We start from the raw sequence: 24,641 nt of genomic DNA on the forward strand, positions 1-24,641 counted from the left end.
TGAAGGTTTACCAATCATCCCAGTAGGAAGTTTTCAGATTTGGGTTTCAGCCTAGGTTCACACTGCTGCAAATTCAAAATCGCGGTAAAATGCGCGATTTTACCGCGATTTCGCGGCCATGATTTTGCCGCGATTTCGGCCGCAATTTAATGTAAATCGCAGCCCAAAATCGCAAAAAGTAGTACAGGAACTACTTTTTGAAATCGCAGATGCGGCGTCGCACTGATTAGGACAGTGCCATTGCCGCCGATTTGAGATGCGATTTGACATGTCAAATCGCATCTCAAATCGTTCCAAATCGTACCCAGTGTGAACCAGGGCTCAAGTAGGAGTGCACTGAATGGAAATATTGGCACCGGAAATGCAGGATGCACTTTGCCAAAAACCGAAAATTACAGTTTTTAAAGCGGGAGTTCACCCATAAGAATTTTTTTTCAAAAAATCCCCTTAGATTCCTGCTCGTTTTGTCTAGGGGAATCGGCTAGTTGTGTTAAAATATGACCTGTACTTACCCGTTTTCGAGCTGCATCTTCTTCCGTCGCTTCCGGGTATGGGTCTTCGGGAGCGGGCGTTCCTTCTTGATTGACAGTCTTCCGAGAGGCTTCCGACGGTCGCATCCATCGCGTCACTAGTAGCCGAAAGAAGCCGAACGTCGGTGCGGCTCTATACTGCGCACCAACGTTCGGCTTCTTTCGGAAAATCGTGACGCGATGGATGCGACCGTCGGAAGCCTCTCGGAAGACTGTCAATCAAGAAGGAAAGCCTGCTCCCGAGATTGACAGTCTTCCGAGAGGCTTCCGACGGTCGCATCCATCGCGTCACTCGTAGCCGAAAGAAGCCGAACGTCGGTGCGGCTCTATACTGCGCCTGCGCACCAACGTTGGCTTATTTCGGAACATCGTGACGCGTTGGATGCGACCGTCGGAAGCCTCTCGGAAGACTGTCAATCAAGAAGGAACGCCCAGTCCCGCAGCCCATACCCGGAAGTGGCGGAGAAGATGCATCAACACAACTAGCGGATTCCCCTAGACAAAACGAGCATTAATTTAAGGGGGAAAAGTGTAATTTAGGGGTGAACCTCCGCTTTAAGAAATATTTATATTTTTATATATAATTGTATTGTATTCCACTTTTAATATCGTCAATTTAAATTTAATATGCATTTATTATTGGTATCTTTTGGTGCAAGAAAAGCTGAAGAAAAATTAATTCTGCAATCTGACCATCTCTTGTGTCATGTCTGCAATCTCTTAAAGCGGAGGTCCACCCAAAAAAAAAGAAAAACAAATTTTGATTTTTTTTTTTTTTTTTTTTTTTTTATACTTGCCAGACATGGCTGTTACTAGGCAGATCTTCCTAATATGCCCCTTCCTTGTCCGTCGTCCTCGCATTGTCTTCTGCGCAATGGGGCGCACTGACTTCTGGGAACTGTATGTCTCCCAGAAGTCAGCCACCCATTCACAAAGCGCTCGCGCATGTGCAGTAGATAATGGGCAGTGAATCTGCAAGGCTCCACTGCCTGTTACGTCCCTTAGTGAGAATGGCGGTGCCCGGGACCTGCCACGATCGACAGATCGGCCTCAGGCAGCCAAGATTGCGGGCAACCTGGACAGGTAAGTGTGCTTATTAAAAGTCGGCAGCAATTTTTTTAAAGCTGGTCCTCCTGCTTTAAAGCGGAGGTCTGCAGTTGTGTGTTTTATTTTATCGGCAGCTACAAATACTGCAGCTTCTGACTTTTAAAATAAGGACACTTACCTGTCCAGGGCACCCGCAATGTCTCAGCACCTTAAGCCGATCGATCCCTCGGCTGTTGGTTCCCTACTGCACATGCGTGACTCACGCTGCACTTTGCCACTGGTCCCTGCCGCCTTCTGTGACCTGTGCATTTCCCAGAAGACAGCGGGGGGGAAGGGGTGTAGATACCCGCGGATGGTTCAGGTAACTATACCTGGAAGTGGGAGCAGGTATCTAACCTCCCCCACCCCTGAAAGATATCAAATGGGGAGGGTTCCGAAAAGCGGAAGTTCCATTTTTAGATGGAACTCCGCTTTAAGTACATTGCTAATAGTATTGGAAACATTTCCATTTGGTTTGTCTCTAGCAGACATAGTACAGGAGATGGTCAGAGACTGCAGACATAGTACAGGAGATGGTCAGAGACTGCAGACATAGTACAGGAGATGGTCAGAGACTGCAGACATAGTACAGGAGATGGTCAGAGACTGCAGACATAGTACAGGATATCAATGCAGCCTCATCGGTGCCCATAGGGTGCAGCCTGCCAGTGCCTAGTAGCGCAATCTCACAGAGCTGGATCTGAATAGCCGTGCAGCCAATGTAGCGATGTCCTGCCTTTTATGACACACTGCACAACGATTCTTAGTATTGGATCAGCGTGCCTTTTTTATTACAAGAGGCGGGACATTGTTGCATCGGCTGCGCGGCCATTCAGATCGAGCTCTGTGACAGCGTGAGATCACGCTACCAGGCACTGGTGAGGCTGCACCTCATGACACTCGTGTGGGGGGGGAGGGGCTCTGACAAGGGCACGCAAGGATGATACGTGTGCGGCACTCTGCCCGCCCCCTTTTTGGCTCCATTGTCAACACCGTTTTCAGCCGATAATTTTCTGTGCACCGCTATTTTCAAGTATAGCATGGTGTGGAGCTAAAAGATGGAAATATAGTTCTCATGAACGTGCTAATGATAGGACTAGATGTTATGATGTACAACCATAGATTGAATGCATAGGCAATAATTACGTTGTCTCGATGGGTTTGGAACAGATCTGACTCTCCAGTGCTTCCTCATGAGGAGTCTCTTCTAATTTGGCCTCCTGTCCATCTAGTGCCTTTTGCCGAGCAGTCTCATATTTTGTCAGCCCCCTAGCTATCTAGTGCTACTTGCTATCTAGTCTCCTATAATTTGCCTGCTGGCAGTTCTGGGTCGTAGCATTTAGTCTCCTCCTTTACTGGGCCTGATGACATTCTCTCCTATAGTCAGGCCCCCTACCACCCAGTGCCTGTTCTCAAGGACCCTTGGCCATCCAGGGCCTGTCTGCTGTCGAGCAGTGTCCTGTTTTTGAGGAACCCTTGGCCAATCCAGTTCCTCTTGTCGAGCAGTGTCCTGTTTTTGAGGGAACCCTTGGCCAATCCAGTTCCTCTAGTCGAGCAGTGTCCTGTTTTTGAGGGAACCCTTGGCCAATCCAGTTCCTCTAGTCGAGCAGTGTCATGTTCTTGAGGGACCCTTGGCCAATCCAGTTCCTCTTGTCGAGCAGTGTCCTGTTTTTGAGGAACCCTTGGCCAATCCAGTTCCTCTTGTCGAGCAGTGTCCTGTTTTTGAGGGAACCCTTGGCCAATCCAGTTCCTCTAGTCGAGCAGTGTCCTGTTTTTGAGGGAACCCTTGGCCAATCCAGTTCCTCTAGTCGAGCAGTGTCATGTTCTTGAGGGACCCTTGGCCAATCCAGTTCCTCTTGTCGAGCAGTGTCCTGTTTTTGAGGGACCCTTGGCCATCGAGGGACTTTTGTCAAGCCGTCTCCTATTCTTGAGTGACTTTCAGACATCCAGTTCCTCTTGTCGAGCAGGCTACTGTTTTTGAGGTACCCTTGACTATCCAGGGCCTCATCAAGCAGTCTCCTGTTCTCAAAACCCCTTAGCGATTCAGGGCCTCTCAATGGTTGGTCTCCTGCTCTCATGCCCTCTGGCCCACTCTTGCATTCAAGACCATACTGAACAGTCTTCTTTCAGTTTTTGAGTCTCCTAAAATTTTCTGACTTGGATTCCTTGGTTTTATTTTGAAAGTGTAGTTGCTATTGGCAGCAGTAATGTTGCTGCGTAACATGTTCTCTTTTTTCATACCACAGTCGCCATATGACCAGTGCCTCCTAGATATCAAGGATTTGTGGGGAATGCGTAGGGGGTGCATTCGGTCTGGTAGTGTATGTACTGGGATGTGCCACGTTGGTATCTAAAGTCGCAGTTGAACCTTTCTACCATTGATCTTCCTTTAGCAGGTTGTGTTATTATTGGAAGGGTGGTCCTGTTACCTCCCGCTGGCATACCTCTCAGAAAAGAGCTCATGGTATCTCATTGCTGCGTGTGTGAAAGTGATGATGTGGTTTCCCTGGAAACACCCTGCAACTTCTGCAGAGATGTGAAAAGTTTATAGAATGCGATGGCGTTCTTCATGGTAAGTGTTAGACATTTAATCGCTATCGGGAATCTAGAAAGGCTGGCATGTGGATTCCGTATTGCAAGGAACAGTCAAGTACAGCAGCATTCGCAACCAATCTGGTGTTAGAATTTCTAGTCGGTTTTAAAGGGCCGGGTGCATCTGTAAGACTTTTATATATAGCTTTTTTTTTTTCCTCCTATAGCGGGGTCCCAAACTGTCAGCCCTCCAGCTGTTGCGAAACAGCAAGACCAAAGGATGATGCTACACCAAATGCCTGTGTATACTGTACTGAGCTGTGTGGGGAAGGACAGCTTACCATGCCAACATCACTTAATGCTTTTTAAAGATATAGTATGTGAAGCCTTACCATCTAATCCAGGGCGTCGCAACAGCTAGAGGGCCACCAGTTTGAGACCCCCTGCCTTAGAGAATAGGTGTACAAACTCAATCACCCCCTTCCCGCCGAACTGTATCGGATGGTGGGTGTGCAAATTACACTGACAGTGGGAGGACCTTAACACATGGTATTATTGCCCCTTTATGTGATTTCAGGGGTGCGCTGCGTACAGAGGGCAGTTTTTTTTGGGGGGGGTGCTTTGTACAAGGGGCAGGGTTCGGAGGGGGGCGCTTTGTACAAGGGGCAGGGTTCGGAGGGGGGCGCTTTGTACAAGGGGCAGGGTTCGAAGGGGGCGCTTTGTACAAGGGGCGGGGTTCGGAGGGGGGCGCTTTGTACAAGGGGCGGGGTTCGGAGGAAGGCGCTTTGTATAAGGGGCGGGGTTCGGAGGGGGGCGCTTTGTACAAGGGGCAGGGTTTGGAGGGCGGCGCTTTGTACAAGGGGCAGGGTTTGGAGGGGGTGCACTGTGTACAGAGGGTTGGGAGGGGGGTGCGCTTTGTACAGAGGGCGGGGGTGGGGGGGTGCGATTTGTACAGAGGGCAGCTCTTTCACAGGCTTTAAACCTCTCCCTTCTACCTCTTTCCCTAAGGCCCGGCGGGTCGCTACATGGGCAAGTTGCAAGTGTCTTTTTAATGAAAATACTATATATATATATATATCTGGCTATGGTCATGTGGAAGTTCCTTGTACATGTTAAACATGGCAGCCTCCCATGGAGCAATCTGGTTGTAATGTGCTGTACAAGTATATAGAGCAGGGATATGCAATTAGCGGACCTCCAGCTGTTACAAAACTACAAGTCCCATCATGCCTCTGGGTGTCATGCTTGTGGCTGTCAGAGTCTTGCTATGCCTCATGGGACTTGTAGTTCTGCAACAGCTGGAGGTCCGCTAATTGCATATCTCTGATATAGAGTCTCTGCTCTGTAGCCTGTGTTGCTCTTGTGGTGAGGAGTTCAGTGTGGTTTACCTGCAGTGCAGTGAGTGGAAGTTGCCGCAGGGATTGATTGCTTCGCTGATTTGAGACTGTACTGCTTGGAGTTCTAAGGAGCCGGGGAAGGCTGTCATCCTCTGACGGTTCTAGTTCTGTGATTTCCCCCCTATTGAGTATGATGGAGGTTCCTGATTGAAATATTTAATAAAAAACTAAGTTTGTTATAGCATGTTATAGCATGTTGATTTTATGTAGTTTTGTTTTATACATCTGTGTGTTTTGTGGTGGTTTTTCTTTTTCATAGACAAAATTGGTACTCTCCTATGTTGCTAGGCAACAGAGGAGGCTGATTGCAGGAGATGTGCTGTGTAGGACCAGTCTGGCCAGAAGGTCTACCACATGTTTCTATAGCAGCATCACCGTTATCCTGATTTTAAAAGTACCCTGCTGTGAAGCAAGAGCTGACTAATGGAAGCCGCCAAAAATGGACTTGTGTCCCTTAGGCCCCTTTCACACGGGACGGATCAGTAATGATCCGCCCCGTGAACCTCCGCTTGCTCAGCGGGGATCGCTCCGTTGATCCCCACTGAGCCGGCGGATGACAGGGCGGTCTCCGCACACTGTGCAGGGACCGCCCTGTCTTTTCTCCGCTCTCCCCTATGGGGGGATCGGATGAACACGGACCGTCTGTCCATGTTCATTCGATCTGCCAGACGGATGGAAAAGTAGGTTTTTCCTCCGTCACACTTCGGCGGGTCGGATGTCAGCGGGCATGTCACCGATGACATCAGCGGCTCCTTAGAGGAGCACGGAGCGCCCGTTCAGGTCCACCTAAAAAAAAAATGGCAGGCGGACCTGAACGGGGGCCGCCCGTGTGAAAGAGCCCTTACTTAGTATTGTAGTCACTAAGTTGATGTTTTTCTTTGTTTTGTTTAGGGTTTTGTTTTTTATTATTCATTTTAGTTTAGTTTTTATTGATGCCATTTGCTGCCGTTTTGGAGATTTTTGTTGTGTCTTGTTTTGTTTGTTGTGATCTTGTGTTGGCTGTGTGTATTAATCTCTTTGGCATTAATAAAGTATTCTGATAGTCAATGTTGGCAGTTATCTATCTAAAAAGCTTTGTCAATTGAGGCTAAAAAATAAAGAGCCCTTCAGTCGCATGCAGCTCTTCCAGGCTTGTTGGCCCTCATCAGACTTTACAAATCTACAAGGAACCAGTTTGTTGGGTGAACTTTTGTGTTGGTTTTCATCTATTTGTAGTTTATAGAAATATATTTTACATTTCTCTTGAGCCGAAAAGATTCGGGAGATGTTCATCCAAGTTTTCTGACGGGTTACGTTTTCAGCAAATAATTTATAGTAGAGTCGCTGCATTGTGTAATACAGTTCACTTTGATCCGGGACACCTGTGACTCCTCCATGTGATGAAATCTGGTGCTGTGTGCAGGGTGACATATACCTGGGTTGTTCTAATCTTCATCAGAAAACTCAACCTGGCTTAAAAGTAAAGCGCACCCCTCCACCTTCTCTGTCCCATGTATAATCCCAGTCTAGGAGCTCGCTCTACTATTTACAGTGCGGCTCTAATGACGCGTACACACTATCAGAAATTCCTACAAGAAAAGTCTGATGTGCGCTTTAAGTCGAAAATTCCGACCGTGTGTAGGCTCCATCGGACTTTTGCTGTCGGAATTTCTGCCAACAAAAGATGGAGAGCAGGTTCTCTATTTTTCCGATGGGAAAAGTTCCCATCAGAAAATACGCTCGTCCTGTATGCAGTTCCGACGCGCGAAAAACCTCACATGCTCAGAATCGAGCAGAAGAGCTGAACTGCCTATTGAAATTCATTGATCTCGGCTCGTCGTACGTCACCACGTTCTCGACGGTCGGAATTTCTGACAAAATTTGTATGACCGTGTGTATGTATGGAACACAAGTTTGAAACAACATTCCGTCAGAAAAAAATCCACGGTTTTCTTGTTGGAATTTCCGATCGTGTGTACGCGGCATTAGGATTTGCACCTTTTCCTATTGGTGCATATTTAAATGGCCCGCGTGCCGCTGCTTGGAAAACATAAGGCTCATTTCACAGAGCGAAATAATAAGAATCCTAATTTTTAGTCGGTATTCAACTTATTAAAAAGATTTGACATGTTAGTCATGGCTGGAAAAAAAAAAAAAAAAAGGTGCAGGTCCGCCAATTTTTTTTTTCAAATACTTACCTGTCCAGGGCTCCCGCGATGTCGCTCGGCTCATGTGTGCTGCTGCCACCAAGCCTTGTGTCTTCACTTCCCGGTTCCAATACTGCGCATGCGTGACTCGCGCTGCGTGTTCCAACTGGTCCCTACTGTCTGCTTGGACCTTTGTGTCTCCCAGAAGACAGTGGGGCGGACAAAGGAAGTGGCGTAGATACCCGCAGGTGGCTCAAGTATCTAAGCCCGGAAGTGGGAGCCAATACCTGTATTGCACAGGTATCTGCTTCCTCCCCCCTGAAAGGTGCCAAATGTGACACCCGAACATTTCTTCCGCATTTAAGAAGGCTTCAGGGCGCCCAAGAAACGCAGCAAGCGTCAGGACCGTCTTCTACAGTGGATGCAGCTGCGCAATCGGGGCACCACCAGTGCAGAGCTTATTCAGGAATGGCAGCAGACTGGTGTGAGGACATCCCCCACAGAGAGAAGATTTTGGAGGATGGCCTGGTGTCAAGGGCAGCAAAGAAGCCACCACTTCTGAGGAAAAACATCAGGGACAGACTGATATTCTGGAAAAGGTTCAGGGATTGGACTGCTGAGGACTGGGGCAAAGTCATGTTCTCTGATGAATCCCCTTTCCCATTGTTTGGGTCATCCGGAAAAAACCTTGTCCAGAGAAGAAAAGGTGAATGCTACCATCAGTCCTGTGTCATGCCAACAGTAAAGCCTCCTGAGACCATTCATGTGTGAGGGAAGGGCTCACTCACAATTTTGCCTAAGAACTCCATGAATAAAGAATGGTACAAAAACATCCTCCGTGGGCAACTTCTCCCAACCATCAAAGAACAGTTTGGTGAGGAACAACGCCTTTTCCAGCATGATGGAGCACCTTGCCATAAGACAAGCGTGACACAAGAGTGCCACTTGTTTCCCAAGTGGCTTGGTGAACAAACCATGGACATTTTGGGTCCATGGCCAGGAAACTCGCCAGACCTTAATCCCATTGAGAACTTGTGGTCAATCCTCAAGATGCGGGTGAACAAACCATGGACATTTTGGGTCCATGGCCAGGAAACTCGCCAGACCTTTAATACCATTGAGAACTTGTGGTCAATCCTCAAGATGCGGGTGAACAAACCATGGACATTTTGGGTCCATGGCCAGGAAACTCGCCAGACACTTATGAAATGCGTGTGATTATACTTCAGTATCCCATAGTAACATCCGACAAAAAGATCTAAAAACACTGAAGCCGCACTTTGTGAAAATGAATGTGTGTTATTCTTAAACCCTTTGGCCACAGCTGTAAGCTTGATTTAGATCAAGGGTCTCCCAAACTACGGCCTTCCAGCTGTTCAGAAACTACAATTCCCATCCAGTCTATGAATGTCAGAGTTTTACCATACCTCATGGGACGTGTAGTTCCACAACAGCTGGAGGATCATTGTTTGGAGATCCCTTATTTAGATGATGGGTAATGGTGAGGTTATTCTACTCAGGGAATATAGACTGCTCACGTGGCAGAGCAACAGTTTATTTTGTAAAGTGATTGTTTTTATTATATAGAATGAACCTGGGTTGCCTTCAGTTAATGGGGTGCTAGCAAAGGTCCCCCCCTTTTTTTTGTTTTTTTTTGTTTCATTTAAAATTTTTGTACCTGATTGGGAATTCAAAGTGGGCACCGGTCTTCCTTTATTCAGGGTCACTTATTTGGCTAAATTAAACTATTTGTCTTTACGATTGATTTACTAATGTGTTTTTTGTTTTCTGACTGTGTTCATTCTGGATATCAGTGGCTATGAATGTAGGGTGAGAGCAGAAGGGACATTTGGGGGTGTTTGCTACCAATAATCAGAGTAGTCTTGTCTTTATCATCCAAGCTAAGGTTCTGCTGACTCTTAAGCAGCTGATACCACGGGTGGAAGCAAAGAAAATTGCCCCCCCCCCCCCATCCACACCAAGTCCCTTCCTTAGCCGCGTTGTGTTCTGGGAGCCGTCCCGGCCAGTAGAAGACTATGGTCACTGCTGGGGGCTATAGCCGCCGGCAGTGGTTGCTTGGGGTGGAAAAAAAATTAAACAAATTGGTTGTGCTGAAGTCAATCAGTGGACGTCAATAGAGATGTATCAAATCTGGGCTACTCCCTACTGAATTGGCCATGGTTTGATGCATCTATGGCCAGCTCTAATGCTTTGTATGCCATCACCATTGATCTGATTACTTCAGTGTTTCATCTGTTCCAGACATTAGACCATTGGAGCAGTGTGTAAAATTTCCGTGAGGGATAAAAGAAGATAACTGGTGAATGTTCTTGGTTTTAAATGGGTGATCCTAAGCCAGAAGTTGTGTAATCTGTCAGTACCCAGTCCCACTGGTACCTGATGACCACCCTGTGTAAAGGTTGAATATAAGTTGAGCTCTATATACTAGGAGAGGTCATGTAGAGTGATAGGAAATCTGTGACTGACCATAAGCTTTTTTAATACAGTATTTTTCTGAAAATGAGACTTGGTTATGTTACTGGCTATGTACTATATGCTCACGGTTTTCTGCTTTTTGCATGTTTCTTAACCAGCTTTGTCTTCTCTTTGCCAGGTAGTAAAAATGTTCCAACTTCCTGTAAATAACCTTGGCAGCTTACGGAAAGCCAGGAAGACAGTGAAGAAGATCCTGGGGGACATTGGCCTCGAGTACTGCAAAGAGCATGTAGAGGTGAGTCTTTTCATGAGTCTCCATTACACCTCCTCCATCCTCTTCAGAAATGTTATCTAGCAAGTTAAAGTGATATTAAACAGACATGTAATACTTACCTGCTCTGTGCAATTGGTTCACGTCGAAACCAATACGTCCTTGCGGCGTACTTTGGAGCAATGCACACTGGGATATTCCACGGACGGCGCTCGTGAAAACCGTCAGTCACGTCGGGTCACAAGTTATGAATTAGGCGGGCTTACGCCGGCCTATTTACGCTACGCTGCCGCAACTTACGGAGCAAGTGCTTTGAGAATACAGCACTTGCCTGTGTAAGTTGCGGAGGTGTAACGTAAATGGGAATCTGGCCCAAAGTCCATCAAGTTCAACCAAAAAAATACACACAATCCTATACCCCACAGTTGATCCAGAGGAAGGCAAAAAAAACCAGCAAAGTATGATCCAATTTGCTACAGCAGGGGAAAAATAAATTTCCTGATCTCCCCGAGAGGCAATCGGATTTTCCCTGGATCAACTTTTCACTATAAATGTCAGTACTCAGTTATATTATGTACATTTAGGAAATAATCCAGGCCTTTCTTAAAGCGATCGACCTGAGCTGGCCAGAACCACCTCTGGAGGGAGTCTAGACAAGTCGCAACTCAATAAAGCCCAACTCCATTTGGGGGAGAGTTAGAAACTAGCAGTGTTGCTGTCTGTCCCCTGCGTGGGAATTATTTATTTTGCATGTACATCCTGTTTATTGGAAAAAAAATTCAAATAGGAAAAACATATTATACCAGAAACTAGTAGTGTTGGTGCAAACAAATGGTCTCTGCCCCCACCTATAATTGGCCTTCACAGCAAGGAGCACATGGAAGGGTGGTGCATGTAAAACAAAACCAAAGAAAATTCCCAGCTCGACTCACCAGCCAGCCTACTACCAACCAAATTGTCCAGTCTTAACAGTTTGCGTTTAAAAACAAGGGTTTAGTTTGCAAATGCGTAAGCTGCAGAGCCTTTTCACGGCACCCCAGTTTTATCTGCAGTCCTAACTCTGTAAATTTAGAAGCTCATGCTATAAAATGGATAAATAGAGGGCATGCAAACCTTTTTGTATCATTGCGATCTTTAAGAAAGTTGTCTTGTCTTTTTATCTTGCTCCCCTATATTTTGTTTCTGCTACATGTGTTTTGTGCATGTGTTAATATTGCTTTGTTCTTTTTTTATTGTCAGGAATTTAAGCAGTTCGAGCCCAATGACTTCTATGTGAAGAATACCTCCTGGGACGATGTAGGACTCTATGACCCATCGTCGACTAAAAATCAGGTATGTCATTTTAATGCAAATTCTAACTATTGTTCAGTCATCTATAAACAATTTGTGATCCACACAAAGTAAAAATCCAAATTTTTTACTTTTTTTTTTCTATTACGAACAGGAACAATCTTACGACAGTAGGCAAATTCCTTTAGTGTAGTCCTTTTTCTTCAGTCCTTTAGGAATATCATGCAAAACGCCCCTCCTTGTACGCCTTGTCACAATCTAGCTTGCATAACCTAGCAGTCTAATTTTTAGGTTAGACTTTCTTGGTCAACTCTGATGCATATCGGTAAGACTTTGGATAAGTTAAAGTGCTTCTCCTGCATATTGCACAGCCACCCCATCTGTGTAAGCATGGGGTGCTTTAAAGTTTTTTTTTTCGCTTTTTTGCTTTTTTTATTATTATTTATTTTATTTTTGCATGGTCCCTTTTTGAAAAATTCTGATCACTTTTATTGCTGTCAGAAGGAATGTAAACATTTCTTGTGACAGTAATAGGCAGTGACAGGTACTCTGTATGGAGGGATCTGGGGTCTATAAGACCCCAAATCCCTCCTTCTTGCGCTTGAAAACATTCAAAACGCCAAGTTGGTCTGTTTTAAACATTTTGTGAATGATTGGTGTGAAGGGGTTAAATGTCCACGGGCCAAGTGCACATGAATTCGTCACGTGCACAGACGGGCCAGAAATTTAGCGTAGGTTGCCAACCCCTGCCTTAAATGCATTAAAGCGGATCTTCACCCAAAAGGGCAAGCTCCGCTTGTTTGCTTCCTCCCTTGCTCCGCTGTCGCATTTGGCACCTTAAGGGGGGAGCAGGCACGAGAGCAGTTACTCTCGCCACTGTCTCACTTCTTATTGAGCAGACTGATGGCGGCAGCAGCTATTTGGCTTCTGCAATCAAATGCTGTGGAGGCAGGCTGGGCCAAGTCGCTCCGGTCTGTGTCAGATGCAGACTGGGTGGCTCGGGACTTTTCCTGGGGGCACACGCCAAAGAGGAGGGTCTTGGAGCGCAGGTGGGGGACCCCAGAAATGGAAGCTTGAAGTTGCCCTGTGTAAAACCATTACACAGAGCAGACAAGTATAACATGTTTGTTAGTTTAAAAAAAAATGAACAAGGTTTATTATAGTGTTAACTCAACTTTTTTCTCCTGACCCCTCTCTGTATGTGATTGTTGCCGCTTTATATAATCATGGGACGGCAAATCCGATCACATACAGGGGGGGGGGGGGGGGGTCAGGAGCGAAGATATGCAGAATACCCCAGAAAATAGGATAAAGTGCTGTATTTATTGGCGTATAACACTCACTTTTTGTACCCTGAAAATAGAGGGTAAACTGTGCCTGCGTGTTATACGCAGGGGGCTGTGGAAAGTTTTTTCCTTGAAACTTCCCTCTTAAAGTTTGGGTGCGTGTTATACGCCGATAAATACGGTAATTGTTTATCGATCATAATTTTATTTACAAGCTGACATAACCTCTATAGGCTAGCCACATACAGCTGCAAGCAAAGAACAACCATTAACCATTCAGACAGCCGCCCATTCCATGAGACAATCACTCACTTGTCATCCCAATGTCCATTGTAGATTGGCAGAGGTCTATAGTTGTCCACCTGATACGCTAAATAAAAAAAAGTCTCGGTTGCCGTAAGACCCCTTTTCACACTGAGATAGTTTTCAGTCATTTTAGCACTAATAATGGCGCCTGTAAACAGCCTCCTATTCGTTACAATAGGTGCTTTTACACTGTGGCGGTGCGCTTGCGGGACGTTAGAAAAGGTCCTGCAAGCAGCATCTTTGGGGCGGTTTGGGAGTGCTTTTATATAGTGCTCCCAAAACGCCCCTGCCCATTGCAATGAATTGGCAGCCCTTCTGAAGCTCCGCAACATGGGAGTTTTTAACGCCTTTTTTGGGGTTAAAAGAGCCCCCGCTAGTGGGCGAAAAGCAGTGTGAAAGGGCTCTTGGTCTTGAGTGTTAATGTGGGATTTTTTTGCAAATGAATTGAGTTATTTAAAAATGCTCCCTGTTGGCTTTAGGTGTACTGATGACCCAGTTACCATCCAGCAAACGTTCGTCACCTTCTCCCTTCATGTTGTTTTATTTTTTGGTTCCCAGACATGAGGAGCAGAGCAGACTTGTTCTGTTACAAGCCTTTCATGCATATGACTATTACTAAAATAATGTAGAAATGTCAGCTGAAAGCGATCAAGGGAGCGATTGGACATTTTCAATGCGCTATTGTTATGTTTTTCCTGACGAGTCATTTTTTTTTTTTATGCAGTTTACTGTATTTGTATAGTTGTAGTTTCTTGCTGTGTGTAGAGATGGGGTGGTTGAGTTTGTATCTTAGCAATGCAATTGTTGTGGAGGGGAAAAAAAGGGACAAGTTAGTTTCACAGACTTTCATTGAGGCCTCGTTCACCTGATGCGTTAATGGTACAGTACGATAAGGCCCACTGTGTTAAAGGATAAGTTCACCTTTTTAAATAAATGCACATCTTTTTGCAGGTAAAAAAAATTGTTGTTTTTTTATTTATTTTTTATTGGGATCCTGGAAAGCATTGCACCTATGATCAGCAGATTGTGGGTGTAATGAAGGGCTCTTGTAGACTGTACATCATGCGGCCAAGCAGTTACACACTTACAGGAAGCATCAATGAACTACCACAGAGCTCAACGGCACCGTGGTAGTTCATTGACAACTACAAGCTGGCAGCCGCAAAGGCTACCAGACCTTGTAGTTTTCCTTTCACAGAATTCTAAATGAATGACGTGGGCGGAGCCCCGCGCTGCAACATTTTTTTTTTTTCAGATTGTGACAGAGCACAACTGCCTGGGGGGGGGGGGGGGGTAGAGGAACCCCACCCCAAGCCTGTCACAGTGGGGAACTGAGGGGGGGCTGGTAGATTTGTAACATGTTACACCCATATTTAGGGTACAACATGTTGCAAAAGGTGAACTTATCCTTTAAGGCAGGGGAAGGCAACCTCATTCCACCAGCTGTTTTGAAACTACAAGTCCCATGGGACATTGCAAGACCCTGACAATCACAGGCATGACTCCTAAAGGCAGAGGTATGATGGGATTTTTAGTTTCACCACAGCTGGAGTGCCAAAGTTGCCTATTCCTGCTTTAAGGCATCCCATTCATTTTTTAAATAGGCCGACGGCTGGGAAAATGGTCATGCACTATTTTTTTTTTGTCCCCCCCCCCCCCCCCCCCTTACACAGTTTACATCTTTTATGACGTAGAGGTTCGCTTTTTTTTTTTTTCTTTCCCCAATACAAAAAAACATAAAAACATTATACTTACCCACTCTTCGTGGGTTTTGCACAGAGCAGCCCCAAACCTCTTCTTCTTGGGTGCTCTGCCGGCGCTCCAGGCACCTCCCCTCCATCAGGTGCCCCCCACGGAGAGTCGCTTTCCCTTGGGGTACCCGTGTGGGCACGCTCATGTCCCACTGCTTACAACCACTTTAACCTGAGCCCTCATTCAATCCAGTGCCGTGCACATCTGCAGCTCTACTTTCCCCCTCACTTCCTTGTCTCTTGAGCTTTGCTGAGGCAGCGGGAGCCATTGCTGAAAGCTGAATTAAAGCCTCTCCAAAAGCTTCAGGCGCTTGAAGAAAGCTTTTTCATAGACTTCTATGGAGGCTTTGAAGCACCACTAAAGCGACATGGCGTATAATTTTTGAAGCAAACGCAACACGTAAACAGGGCTATAAGCTAACCATTTTTTTTTAGTGACGGTAGCTTTAACTGGCATTCAGAATGCTTTAAAAACATGTCTGAAGCTTTGTTTTTGAAGCAAGTGTAAACCAGCCCAAAGAAAGTGACTTTCTGTGTGGGTGCTCGCCATAAGGTAGAAGCCAGGAGCGTCAACAGGGGACCCGAGAAGAGGAGGTTTAGGGCCGTTCCGTTCAATTGCATTGCACGGAGCAGGTAAGTATAAACCAGTTCTGTGTTTTTAATTAGGAAAAAAAAAGTTGCATTTACAACCACTTTAACCACAGTGGTGGCTCTCCTGTCCTGACTGGATGTCATATGATGTCCTTCAGAACAAGCCGCTCGTATGCGCCCCAAGGGCGCGCACAGCCCGGCTTTTACTAGTGTGGCGTGACACTTCGACACACTGCATCTCCGATCACGGTAAAGAGTGTCCAATCACAGCTGATCACTGCTTCAGGCTGGGTTCACACTACTACACTACTTTCATCCTACTTTGCTCTGCTACATTGGTCCTACATTTATCCTACATTGGTCCTACATCCATCCTACTTTCATGAACAGGAAACTACTTTGGTCCGACTTCAATGATATTCAATGGGCCTGAAGTAGGATCAATGTAGGACCAAAAGTAGTACAGGGAGAATTTTCAAAGTCGGACCGACTTGTGTAGGACGCTACAAGAGGCTCTCATAGGGAAACATTGAACACAGAACAAAGTAGGATGAAAGTAGTGTGAACCCAGCCTTACTCGCAAGTGCCGGATATCGTGTCTCCTCTGTTTATGCTTACAGCGCAATTGGAGGAGTCCTGATAAGTGGCTATCCTGGCGGGGGATCTGCACTGATATTCGCAATGCCAATCAGTGCCCATAAAGGGTGTCCATCATTGCTGCCTATTGGTACAACCTCATCAGCGTACATCATTAAAGGAGAAAAATTACCCGTTTGGCTAAATGTTCTAACTATGAAAAATGTGAGAGGGGGGAGTAAAAAATGTTTGGTCTTTTTTTTTTTTGCTTATCCGTTTTGTTTTCTTCCTATTTCTGACATGTTTGGAAATTAAACTAGTTGTGCTATGATGTCCCCAATTTTCCTTTTGCCTAAGCTTTAAAAAATGTTCCTCCATAATTGGAAAAAAAACTCCTATTCTTCAGTTAAGAAAAACTTTTTCTAAAGTTGGGATCTAGCAGTAATTTGTACTTTTTCTTCTTTCCCCCTTATAGGACTACCGCACGAAACAGTTCTGCTGCAGCCAATGTCCATTCTCCTCCAAGTTTTTCTCCGCGTACAAAAGTCACTTTCGCAACGTACACAATGAGGACTTTGAGAACCGCATTCTGTTGAACTGTCCGTACTGCACATATAACGGAGACCGCAAGACCTTGGAAATGCACATTAAGGTGTTTCATGCCCCCAGTGCACCTCAACCCAACCCACCTCTCTCCAATTTCAAGGATAAAAACAAGTACGAGAGCCTTAAGCCGAAGCCGACAGACAGCGTGGAGCAGGCGGTGTATTATTGTAAGAAGTGCACTTACAGAGATCCCCTCTATGAAGTGGTGAGAAAACACATATACAGGGAACACTTTCAGCATGTTGCGGCACCATATGTCGCCAAGTGTGAAAAATCAGTCAATGGCGCTGTGTCTTCTTCAGGCGCCAACGATGAAAGCAGCATTCAGTGCAAGCGCTGTCGGTTCATGCCGAAGAGTTATGAGACTTTAGTCCAGCACATCATTGAAGACCACGAACGCATTGGGTACCAGGTCACAGCTATGATAAGCCACACCAATGTGGTCGTCCCCAGATCTAAGCCATTGATGCTGATAGCACCAAAGCCAACAGAGAAGAAGCCACTTGGCATGCCTCAGCGAATGGGTCCAATTACGCAATCGAACATTCGATCTCTTCCTTCACAACAGATGGTCAATAGACTTGCGATACCAAAGCCGTCAATGAATTCCAACATGATGACTAACATGCACATGCAGCAGAACAACTACGGCGTTAAAGGAATGACACAAGGCTATGCAGTTGGCCAGCAGATGAGGATGGGTATGGGTGGCAATGCATCTGTCTCTATCCCTCAGCAATCCCAGTCAATGAAACAATTACTTCCAGGTGGCAACATCAGGCAGTACCCAATGTCAAATGACCAGAGATCTCCTGCTCCACTAAGGTACTCTCTCCAGTCTGGAAACGCTGCATTGTCAAGTAGCCATCTAAAGCCTGCTTCTATTACGCCGCCCCATGTAGCTTCCCGTGGTATGGTCCAGACAAATGCAAAGTCTCCAGCGGCTGCTGCAGCAGCAGCTGCTGCCGCTGCTGCCAATTCCACCTCTTCTACCCAGAAGTGGAAAATCTGTACCATCTGCAACGAGCTATTCCCTGAAAACGTATACAGCATTCACTTTGAGAAGGAGCACAAGGCAGAAAAGGTGCCTGCAGTAGCAAACTACATCATGAAAATACACAACTTCACAAGTAAATGTCTATACTGTAACCGATACTTGCCAACTGACACTTTGCTAAACCACATGCTGATCCACGGCCTGTCCTGCCCTTACTGTCGATCCACCTTCAACGATGTCGAGAAGATGGCTGCTCACATGAGAATGGTTCACGCCAATGAAGAAATGGCACCCAAAACTGATTCCACGTTGACTTTTGACCTAACGTTACAGCAAGGCAGCCACACAAATATCCACTTGCTTGTCACCACATACAATCTACGGGATGCTCCGGCTGAATCTGTCGCTTACCACGCTCAAAATCAACCAACAACCGCCCCTCCACCCCCTCCGAAAGTCCCAGTAAAGGCTCCTGAAAAGGTGGAACCGGCAGTCAAAAACTCACCACAGACTGCTGTGCCCTACAAGAAAGATGTAGGTAAAACTTTATGCCCACTCTGCTTTTCTATCCTGAAGGGTCCTATTTCGGATGCTCTTGCCCACCACTTAAGAGAGCGGCATCAAGTTATTCAGACCGTCCATCCTGTTGAGAAAAAGCTCACCTACAAGTGTATCCATTGTCTTGGCGTGTACACCAGTAACATGACAGCATCAACTATCACGCTTCATCTTGTGCATTGCCGAGGTGTTGGAAAAACCCAGAATGGGCAGGATAAGAATACACCCATAAGAATAAATACTACCCATATAATGCCTGCAATGAAACGTCCGAATGACTTTGTAGATCTAGTGAATGTAAAGAGGCGGCGGCCAGACGAGGACCCAGATGCTCCAATTATTTTAGATGATAAGCCCGAGGAACCGCCAGTGGTTTTGGCAGTCGATCCAAAGGGGCATGAAGATGACTCCTACGAAAACAGAAAGACATTCCTTACAAAATACTTCAACATTCAGCCCTATGCTAACAGAAGAGAGATCGAAAAGTTGGCATCCAGTTTATGGTTATGGAAGAGTGATATAGCATCTCATTTTAGCAACAAGAGGAAAAAGTGTGCCCGAGACTGCGAGCGGTACAAATGCAGCGTTCTCCTTGGCTTCAGCATGAGAGAACTTAATAAAGTTGAACACAGTATGGATTTTGGCGCTGAGTGGATGTTTGAGAACATTGACGAATCCCAGGCCGTACCAAACGCAAGTAAAACCATAGATAAGCGAAAACTTAATGAGTCTAGTGCCTCAGAAGGATCGGCGAACGCTGAAGAAGATTTGAACGATAGCGTCACTGTCATTGAGCCATCTCCTGAAAAGGAAGTCAAAGAGCCTGTGAAATCCCCTAGTACAGAACCAGAACCACCAGTACTAGAGCCAGAGCCGAGTCTACCGCAGCAGGCCGAAGAAGAGTCTGAAGATGTCCAAAAGGCACCTTCTCCATCAAAAGCCAACAATCATTCTGACTCAAATGCTGAGATCATCCTAGACAATTCCGACAACGAGGAAGAGAAAGAAGAGCCGCCTGCTCCTAAAGAGACGACGACGACGCCGCCTCCTCCTCCCGACATTGAACCTGTTTCTCAACAGGTCTTTGATGTAGAAGACGACCCAGAAGACAGTCCAGCAGAAGAGCCAGCAGAAGAGCCGACCGTGGTCAAGGCGGAAACTTGCATAAATGATTCCAACCACAGTGAGGATGCCGAGAGCACCAAGGAAGAGGTAAAAGAACACTCACCAGAAAGCGACGAGGAGCCAACCAAATGGAAAGAGAATTCCGCTGAAAAAGTCGAAGGGTTCTGGTCTAAAGAAAAGTCGCCGTCATTAAGCAGCTCGTCTGCCAACGAGGAGAGTTTGTCAAACCAGCCAACGGATTGGCAGACTGGCACAAACGATAGCGAAGATGGGGATCACTTTAACCTGACTGTTACAGATAAAATGCATAGCAGTCTAGCAGGTGTGGGACTCAGCAGCCAAGAAGTATAGATTCACCTGCAACTACTTGCGTGCAAACCGGTAGTTTAAACGTTTTTCATTACAGCTGGACTTTTCTCAAACTTTTAACTGTCCCTGAGTTGGCCAGTGACCTGCACGGTTAAAATCTCAGCTGCTGAAATTATTCCCCCTTTAAGACCATACTTGTCTAGATTGCTTGTGACTTCCTCAACATCGGGCACCTGTCTGATGTGAAGAGCAACAGTGGATTATAAAAAAAATGCACAGTTGTGTTTTATCCAAAAGTTCTTGTTCCAGCTTCCCAAAAAAACTTTTTTTTTTTCTCTTTCCATGAAGTTTGTCTTCTGAAAGGAAACCAACAAACCTCAAGTTATGGTTTCTAGCAGCCGAACTGTGTGACACCCATCGGCTTTGCATCCTGTTTTTGTTTTTTGGCTCACTGTGTATAAAAAAATTTGGGGATACAATTTTTTTTTTCTGCCCGTCATGTATTCATTCTGAATAGTTAAAAAAAAAAATGTATATTTGTACAGTATTTTAGACTTATTCAAAAGTGAGGCTTCTAAAATTGTTCTTGTGTACCCACTATAGATTTTTTTTTTCCTTTTTTTTTATTTAGTAATGGCCTGCTGTGTAATTAATGCTGTATCTAGTTTACCTAGCAAAAAAAGGCTTGAAACCGCTATAATTCAAGGAGTTACAAAAAAACAAAAACGTAAAAAAAAAAAAAAAAAAAGTTTAATATGTAATTTTGAAGAACTTTAGTTTTTGCACATAATCCGTACAATCTCAGAATGGAGCCTGGACTTTTAAGATCGATCTTCGGTTGTTGTATTAGAATTATTCTTCCTATTTCTGACCCGTTAAAGCCCATCCCCCATCGACGGTAAGAACTTTGGACGAGCTGGTGTTTTTGGAGGAGAAAAGTATTTTTTAAGTGCACAAGCGGCCCACCAAATAATTGCGGCATCCATTTATTTTTTTTAATTCTTATTTAATTTTTTATTTTTAAGTGCCTCCCCCCTGTATTTTTTTACCAGGAGGGATTCTGGTGAGCAGAGGCCCGGACTCGTTGATTAGGCACATTTTTGGCCGCGTATTGCACCTGAAAGGTAGGTACACTTTATTCTAGGGAGGTCCCAATGCAAGACAAAGTATGCCAGTTATTCATCTTTTTTGACACCTTTTAAAGAAGAGTCTGTAAAAAAAAATATGTATTGTGTTCAAGTACCCAAAACGGAAACACAATGCTGTATTTTGGTTCTTAGTATATTTAGTTCACACCCACCTAGTGATGTTCATTTATACCATCTAATATTTGACACAATGTTGTAGTAGTATTTTGTGATCTTTCTTTCCCTTTGTATTCATTTAAGCATCTAAATAAATAAAAAAAAGCTGTATTGTGCTTCACGTTGACCTTTTGCTTCTGTTCTATGTATTGCTGGTTGAGATCAAAGGTATCGAAATCCATTTCATTATGGGCCGCATCAGCACTATGGTTGCCCTCAAAGGGCAGGTAAAAAAAAAAAAAAGCTTCAGCTTTAATCTTTTTAACAGAATGGTTAAGGAGAAATTACTAAGTGACCATCATTACAGGGGGAATGTTTTGAAAACTGTCTGCATAGAGGTTTCCACTTTGAATTGTGACCTCTATTTTGCAACTCGCTACTGATTTCCTGTGTATTGTAGGGAATACTAGCAGCAGTTACTACTAAGTACATAAGCATCACAGCCTTTGGTGAAGGACCTTTGGCACCAATTACAGCTTCAAGTCTTTTTGAGTATGATGCTACAAGCTTGGCACACCTATTTTTGGGCAGTTTCTCCCATTCTTCTTTGCAGGACCTCTCGAGCTCCATCAGGTTGGATGGGGAGCGTCGGTTCACAGCCATTTTCAGATCTCTCCAGAGATGTTCAATCAGGTTCAAGTCTGGGCTCTGGCTGGACCACCCAGACATTCTGAGTTTTCCTGTAGCCACTTCTTTGTTATCTTGGCTGTGTGCTTAGGGTCGTTGTCCTGTTGGAAGTTAAACCTTCGCCCCAGAGTGCTCTGGAGCAGGTTTTAATCAAGGATGTCTCTGTACATTGCTGAATTTCTTTCCCTCAATCTTGACTGGTTTCCCAGTTCCTGCCGCTGAAAAATGTCGCCACAATATGATACTGCCGCCAAAATGCTTCACTGTAGGGATGTATTGACCAGGTGATAAACGGTGCCTGGTTTCCTCCAGACATGATGCTTGCCATTCAGGCCAAAGAGTTCAATCTTTGTTTCATCAGACCAGAGAATTTTGTTTCTCATGGTCTGAGAGTCCTTCAGATGCCTTTTGGCAAATTCAAGTGGGCTGTCGTGCCTTTTACTGAGGAGTGTCTTCTGTCTGGCCACTCTTCCATACTGGCCTGATTGGTGGAGTGCTGCAGAGATTGTGGATGTTCTGGAAGATTCTCCCCTCTCCACAAAGAAAAGCTGGAGCTCTGTCAGAGTGACCACCAGGTTCTTGGTCACCTCCCTGACTAAGGCCCCTTCTTCCCTGATCGCTCAGTTTTGCCAGGTGGTCCGCTCTAGGAAGAGTCCTGGTGGTTCCAAACTTCCATTTACAGATGATGGAAACCACTGTGCTCATTGGGACCTTCAGACATTTCCTTGGACTTCATGGCTTGGTTTGTGCTCTGACATGCACCGATACTTGTTGGACCTTTTATATAGACAAGTGTGTGCTTGTCCAATCAACTGAATTTACCACAGGTGGACTCCAATCCAAGTTGTAGAAACATCTCAAGGGTGATCACCTGAGCTAAATTTTCAGTGTCATGGCAAAGGCTGTGAATACTTATGTACATGAGAGTTGTTGTATCTGCATCAGCGTTTTCTGTGGTCTTCTAACATACCTGCTGGTCTTGCCAGAAATGCAGTGTCCATCCTGTGAGCTGACTATTCATCTTGATTACATGGGGTATGGTGGGATTATTAAAGGCAGACATATGTGAAGTCCAGCCTATATAGGAACCATGACTTCCTCGATAGATAAAGTACAGTGAGTGTTGTCACTCAAGGACAAGAAGGGTGCTATTGTTGGTATCACATGTTAGGGGCCGAAAGGCTGAAAATAACAAAATGCAGCAACCACATCTGCAAACTGGTAAGCTGCAATATCTAAAATGTTTTGCTTTTAGATGGGCTAGGGAAGATAATAGGACAAGTGTTAAAGCATCTGTTAACCCCCAAAAAAACTGACCATGTTCCCTTAAAGCATGTTAATACAGCACAGTGCTTGTGCTGTGTCATTTGGCTCCCTGTAATACCTGTCTGATCCTGCCAGTTTCTTTTCTCCCCTCTGTATGCTGAACACGATATCAGAGCTGCTGAGCCCTGACTCGGTTGTCGGTGTACGTTCCTCCGTCAGCCGCAGCTCTGCTCTGTCTCCGGTGTTTTTTCCTCCATTGATTGCTTATAACGTGATAATTATGGTTATAAACAATCGTAGTGTAAAAAAATAAATCCTGATAATATCTCCAGAGTAGTACAGTGCACTGCACTAGTTAATTACCTTATGTAAAAAGAGTTAACTTGTTGTTTTTCTTTTTTGTCGTGTAGTGCACCCATGTCTAACCTGCGGGTTATCTCTACTTGGCTGTAGATTCTGCCTGTGGCAAAAGCCAGCGCTGTACAGGCAGCATTGGCTTATGGGGCTCTGCTCCGCAGCCGTTTTCTTCCTCTGCCACCAGCTTCAATCACAACACTGATGCTGTGGTATGACGGGTCGGTAACCTGCAATCTGGGCTCGCCAACCCACCATTCCAGAGCAGGCGGTCACGGGCTGCATCAGAGGGCTCTGCGGGCCACATGTGGCCCACGTTGATCACCCCTGTCCTAATAGATGCATGGAAAATAAATGTCAGAAGCTAAGTAGATCTCTAAGTGAACCACTTGTGGCTGGAGTTAATACCTCCAGCAGTCTGTAGTGGTATTCATGCACAAAGTTTATTTTTTGGATGTGTGAGAGCTTGGGCAATCGGAACTGAACATAGACCAGAGTGTGCCGATCAAAACATAGCAATCCTTACCAAAAAGGTTCTTGTGTAGTACTGCTGAAAGGTAGGGACAAAGCATGGTGGAGAGTAATGCCCCGTACACATGATCCGAATATCGTACAACGGATCGTACGACTTTTTTTTTATTTTTTTCGCCTTATAGTCGCAAGTAGAAATTGAAGAGGTTACAAAAGTCACAAATTCTCGTACGACAGAAAATAAAATCGGAAGTGATGTCATGTGTTGTAATGTATTTTCGGACGACAATTGTACTGACTAAACGAAAAATCGTACGAGGAAAATTTCCGTGCTTGTCCGATCGAATAATATCGGATGAGCTGTCGTGATCGGCTCTCGAAAATAGTGTACACACGATCCGAAAATTGTACGATTCTTCCTCGAACAATTGGTTTTGTCTGATATTCGGATCGTGTGTACGGGCCATAATACACTCATCAGGTATGTGAAAGGCAGCACAAAATAAATGGTCAATTGCTAAGTTAAAACGAAATTCTCAAAGTACCAAACTCCTTCTGAACATCTACACCAAGGGTCTCCAAACTGCGGCCCGAGGGCCGGATGCGGCCCTTTGCTAGCCTTTATCCGGCCCTTGGGGCAGTATTGCTCCCAACCATGAGGCACTATTCCTCCCAATGACACCAACAATGGGGCACTATTTCTTCCACTAACAGCAATGATGGAGCATAATGCCTACTGCCCACCAACACTGGGGCCATATTTATGCTCGTTGTTGCTTGGCCCTGGGGCATGTTCTACCCCCATTGGTTAGAATCTGGCCCCCCTGAAGTCTGAAAGACAGTAAA

General features: G+C 45.3%; 1 protein-coding gene across 4 annotated transcripts in view; it reads left to right on the forward strand.

Annotated features, from left to right (window-relative positions):
* Nucleotides 1–21,204, forward strand: part of LOC120919053 (activity dependent neuroprotector homeobox) — a 41,240-nt gene extending 20,036 nt beyond the window's left edge. For 3 of the 4 annotated variants that reach the window (XM_040331015.1, XM_040331016.1, XM_040331017.1), the window contains exons 3-5: nucleotides 10,286–10,402; nucleotides 11,618–11,710; nucleotides 16,654–21,204. In XM_040331015.1, coding sequence (XP_040186949.1) covers nucleotides 10,295–10,402; nucleotides 11,618–11,710; nucleotides 16,654–19,815 — 3,363 coding nt within the window. In that variant the 5' untranslated portion in view covers nucleotides 10,286–10,294 and the 3' untranslated portion in view covers nucleotides 19,816–21,204. The remainder of the gene's footprint in view (nucleotides 1–10,285; nucleotides 10,403–11,617; nucleotides 11,711–16,653) is intronic. The other variant, XM_040331018.1, reaches the window with a different exon arrangement.
* Nucleotides 21,205–24,641: the final 3,437 nt, after the last annotated feature.

This window comes from Rana temporaria, chromosome 12, assembly GCF_905171775.1.
Source record: "Rana temporaria chromosome 12, aRanTem1.1, whole genome shotgun sequence".
Taxonomy (NCBI): domain Eukaryota; kingdom Metazoa; phylum Chordata; class Amphibia; order Anura; family Ranidae; genus Rana; species Rana temporaria.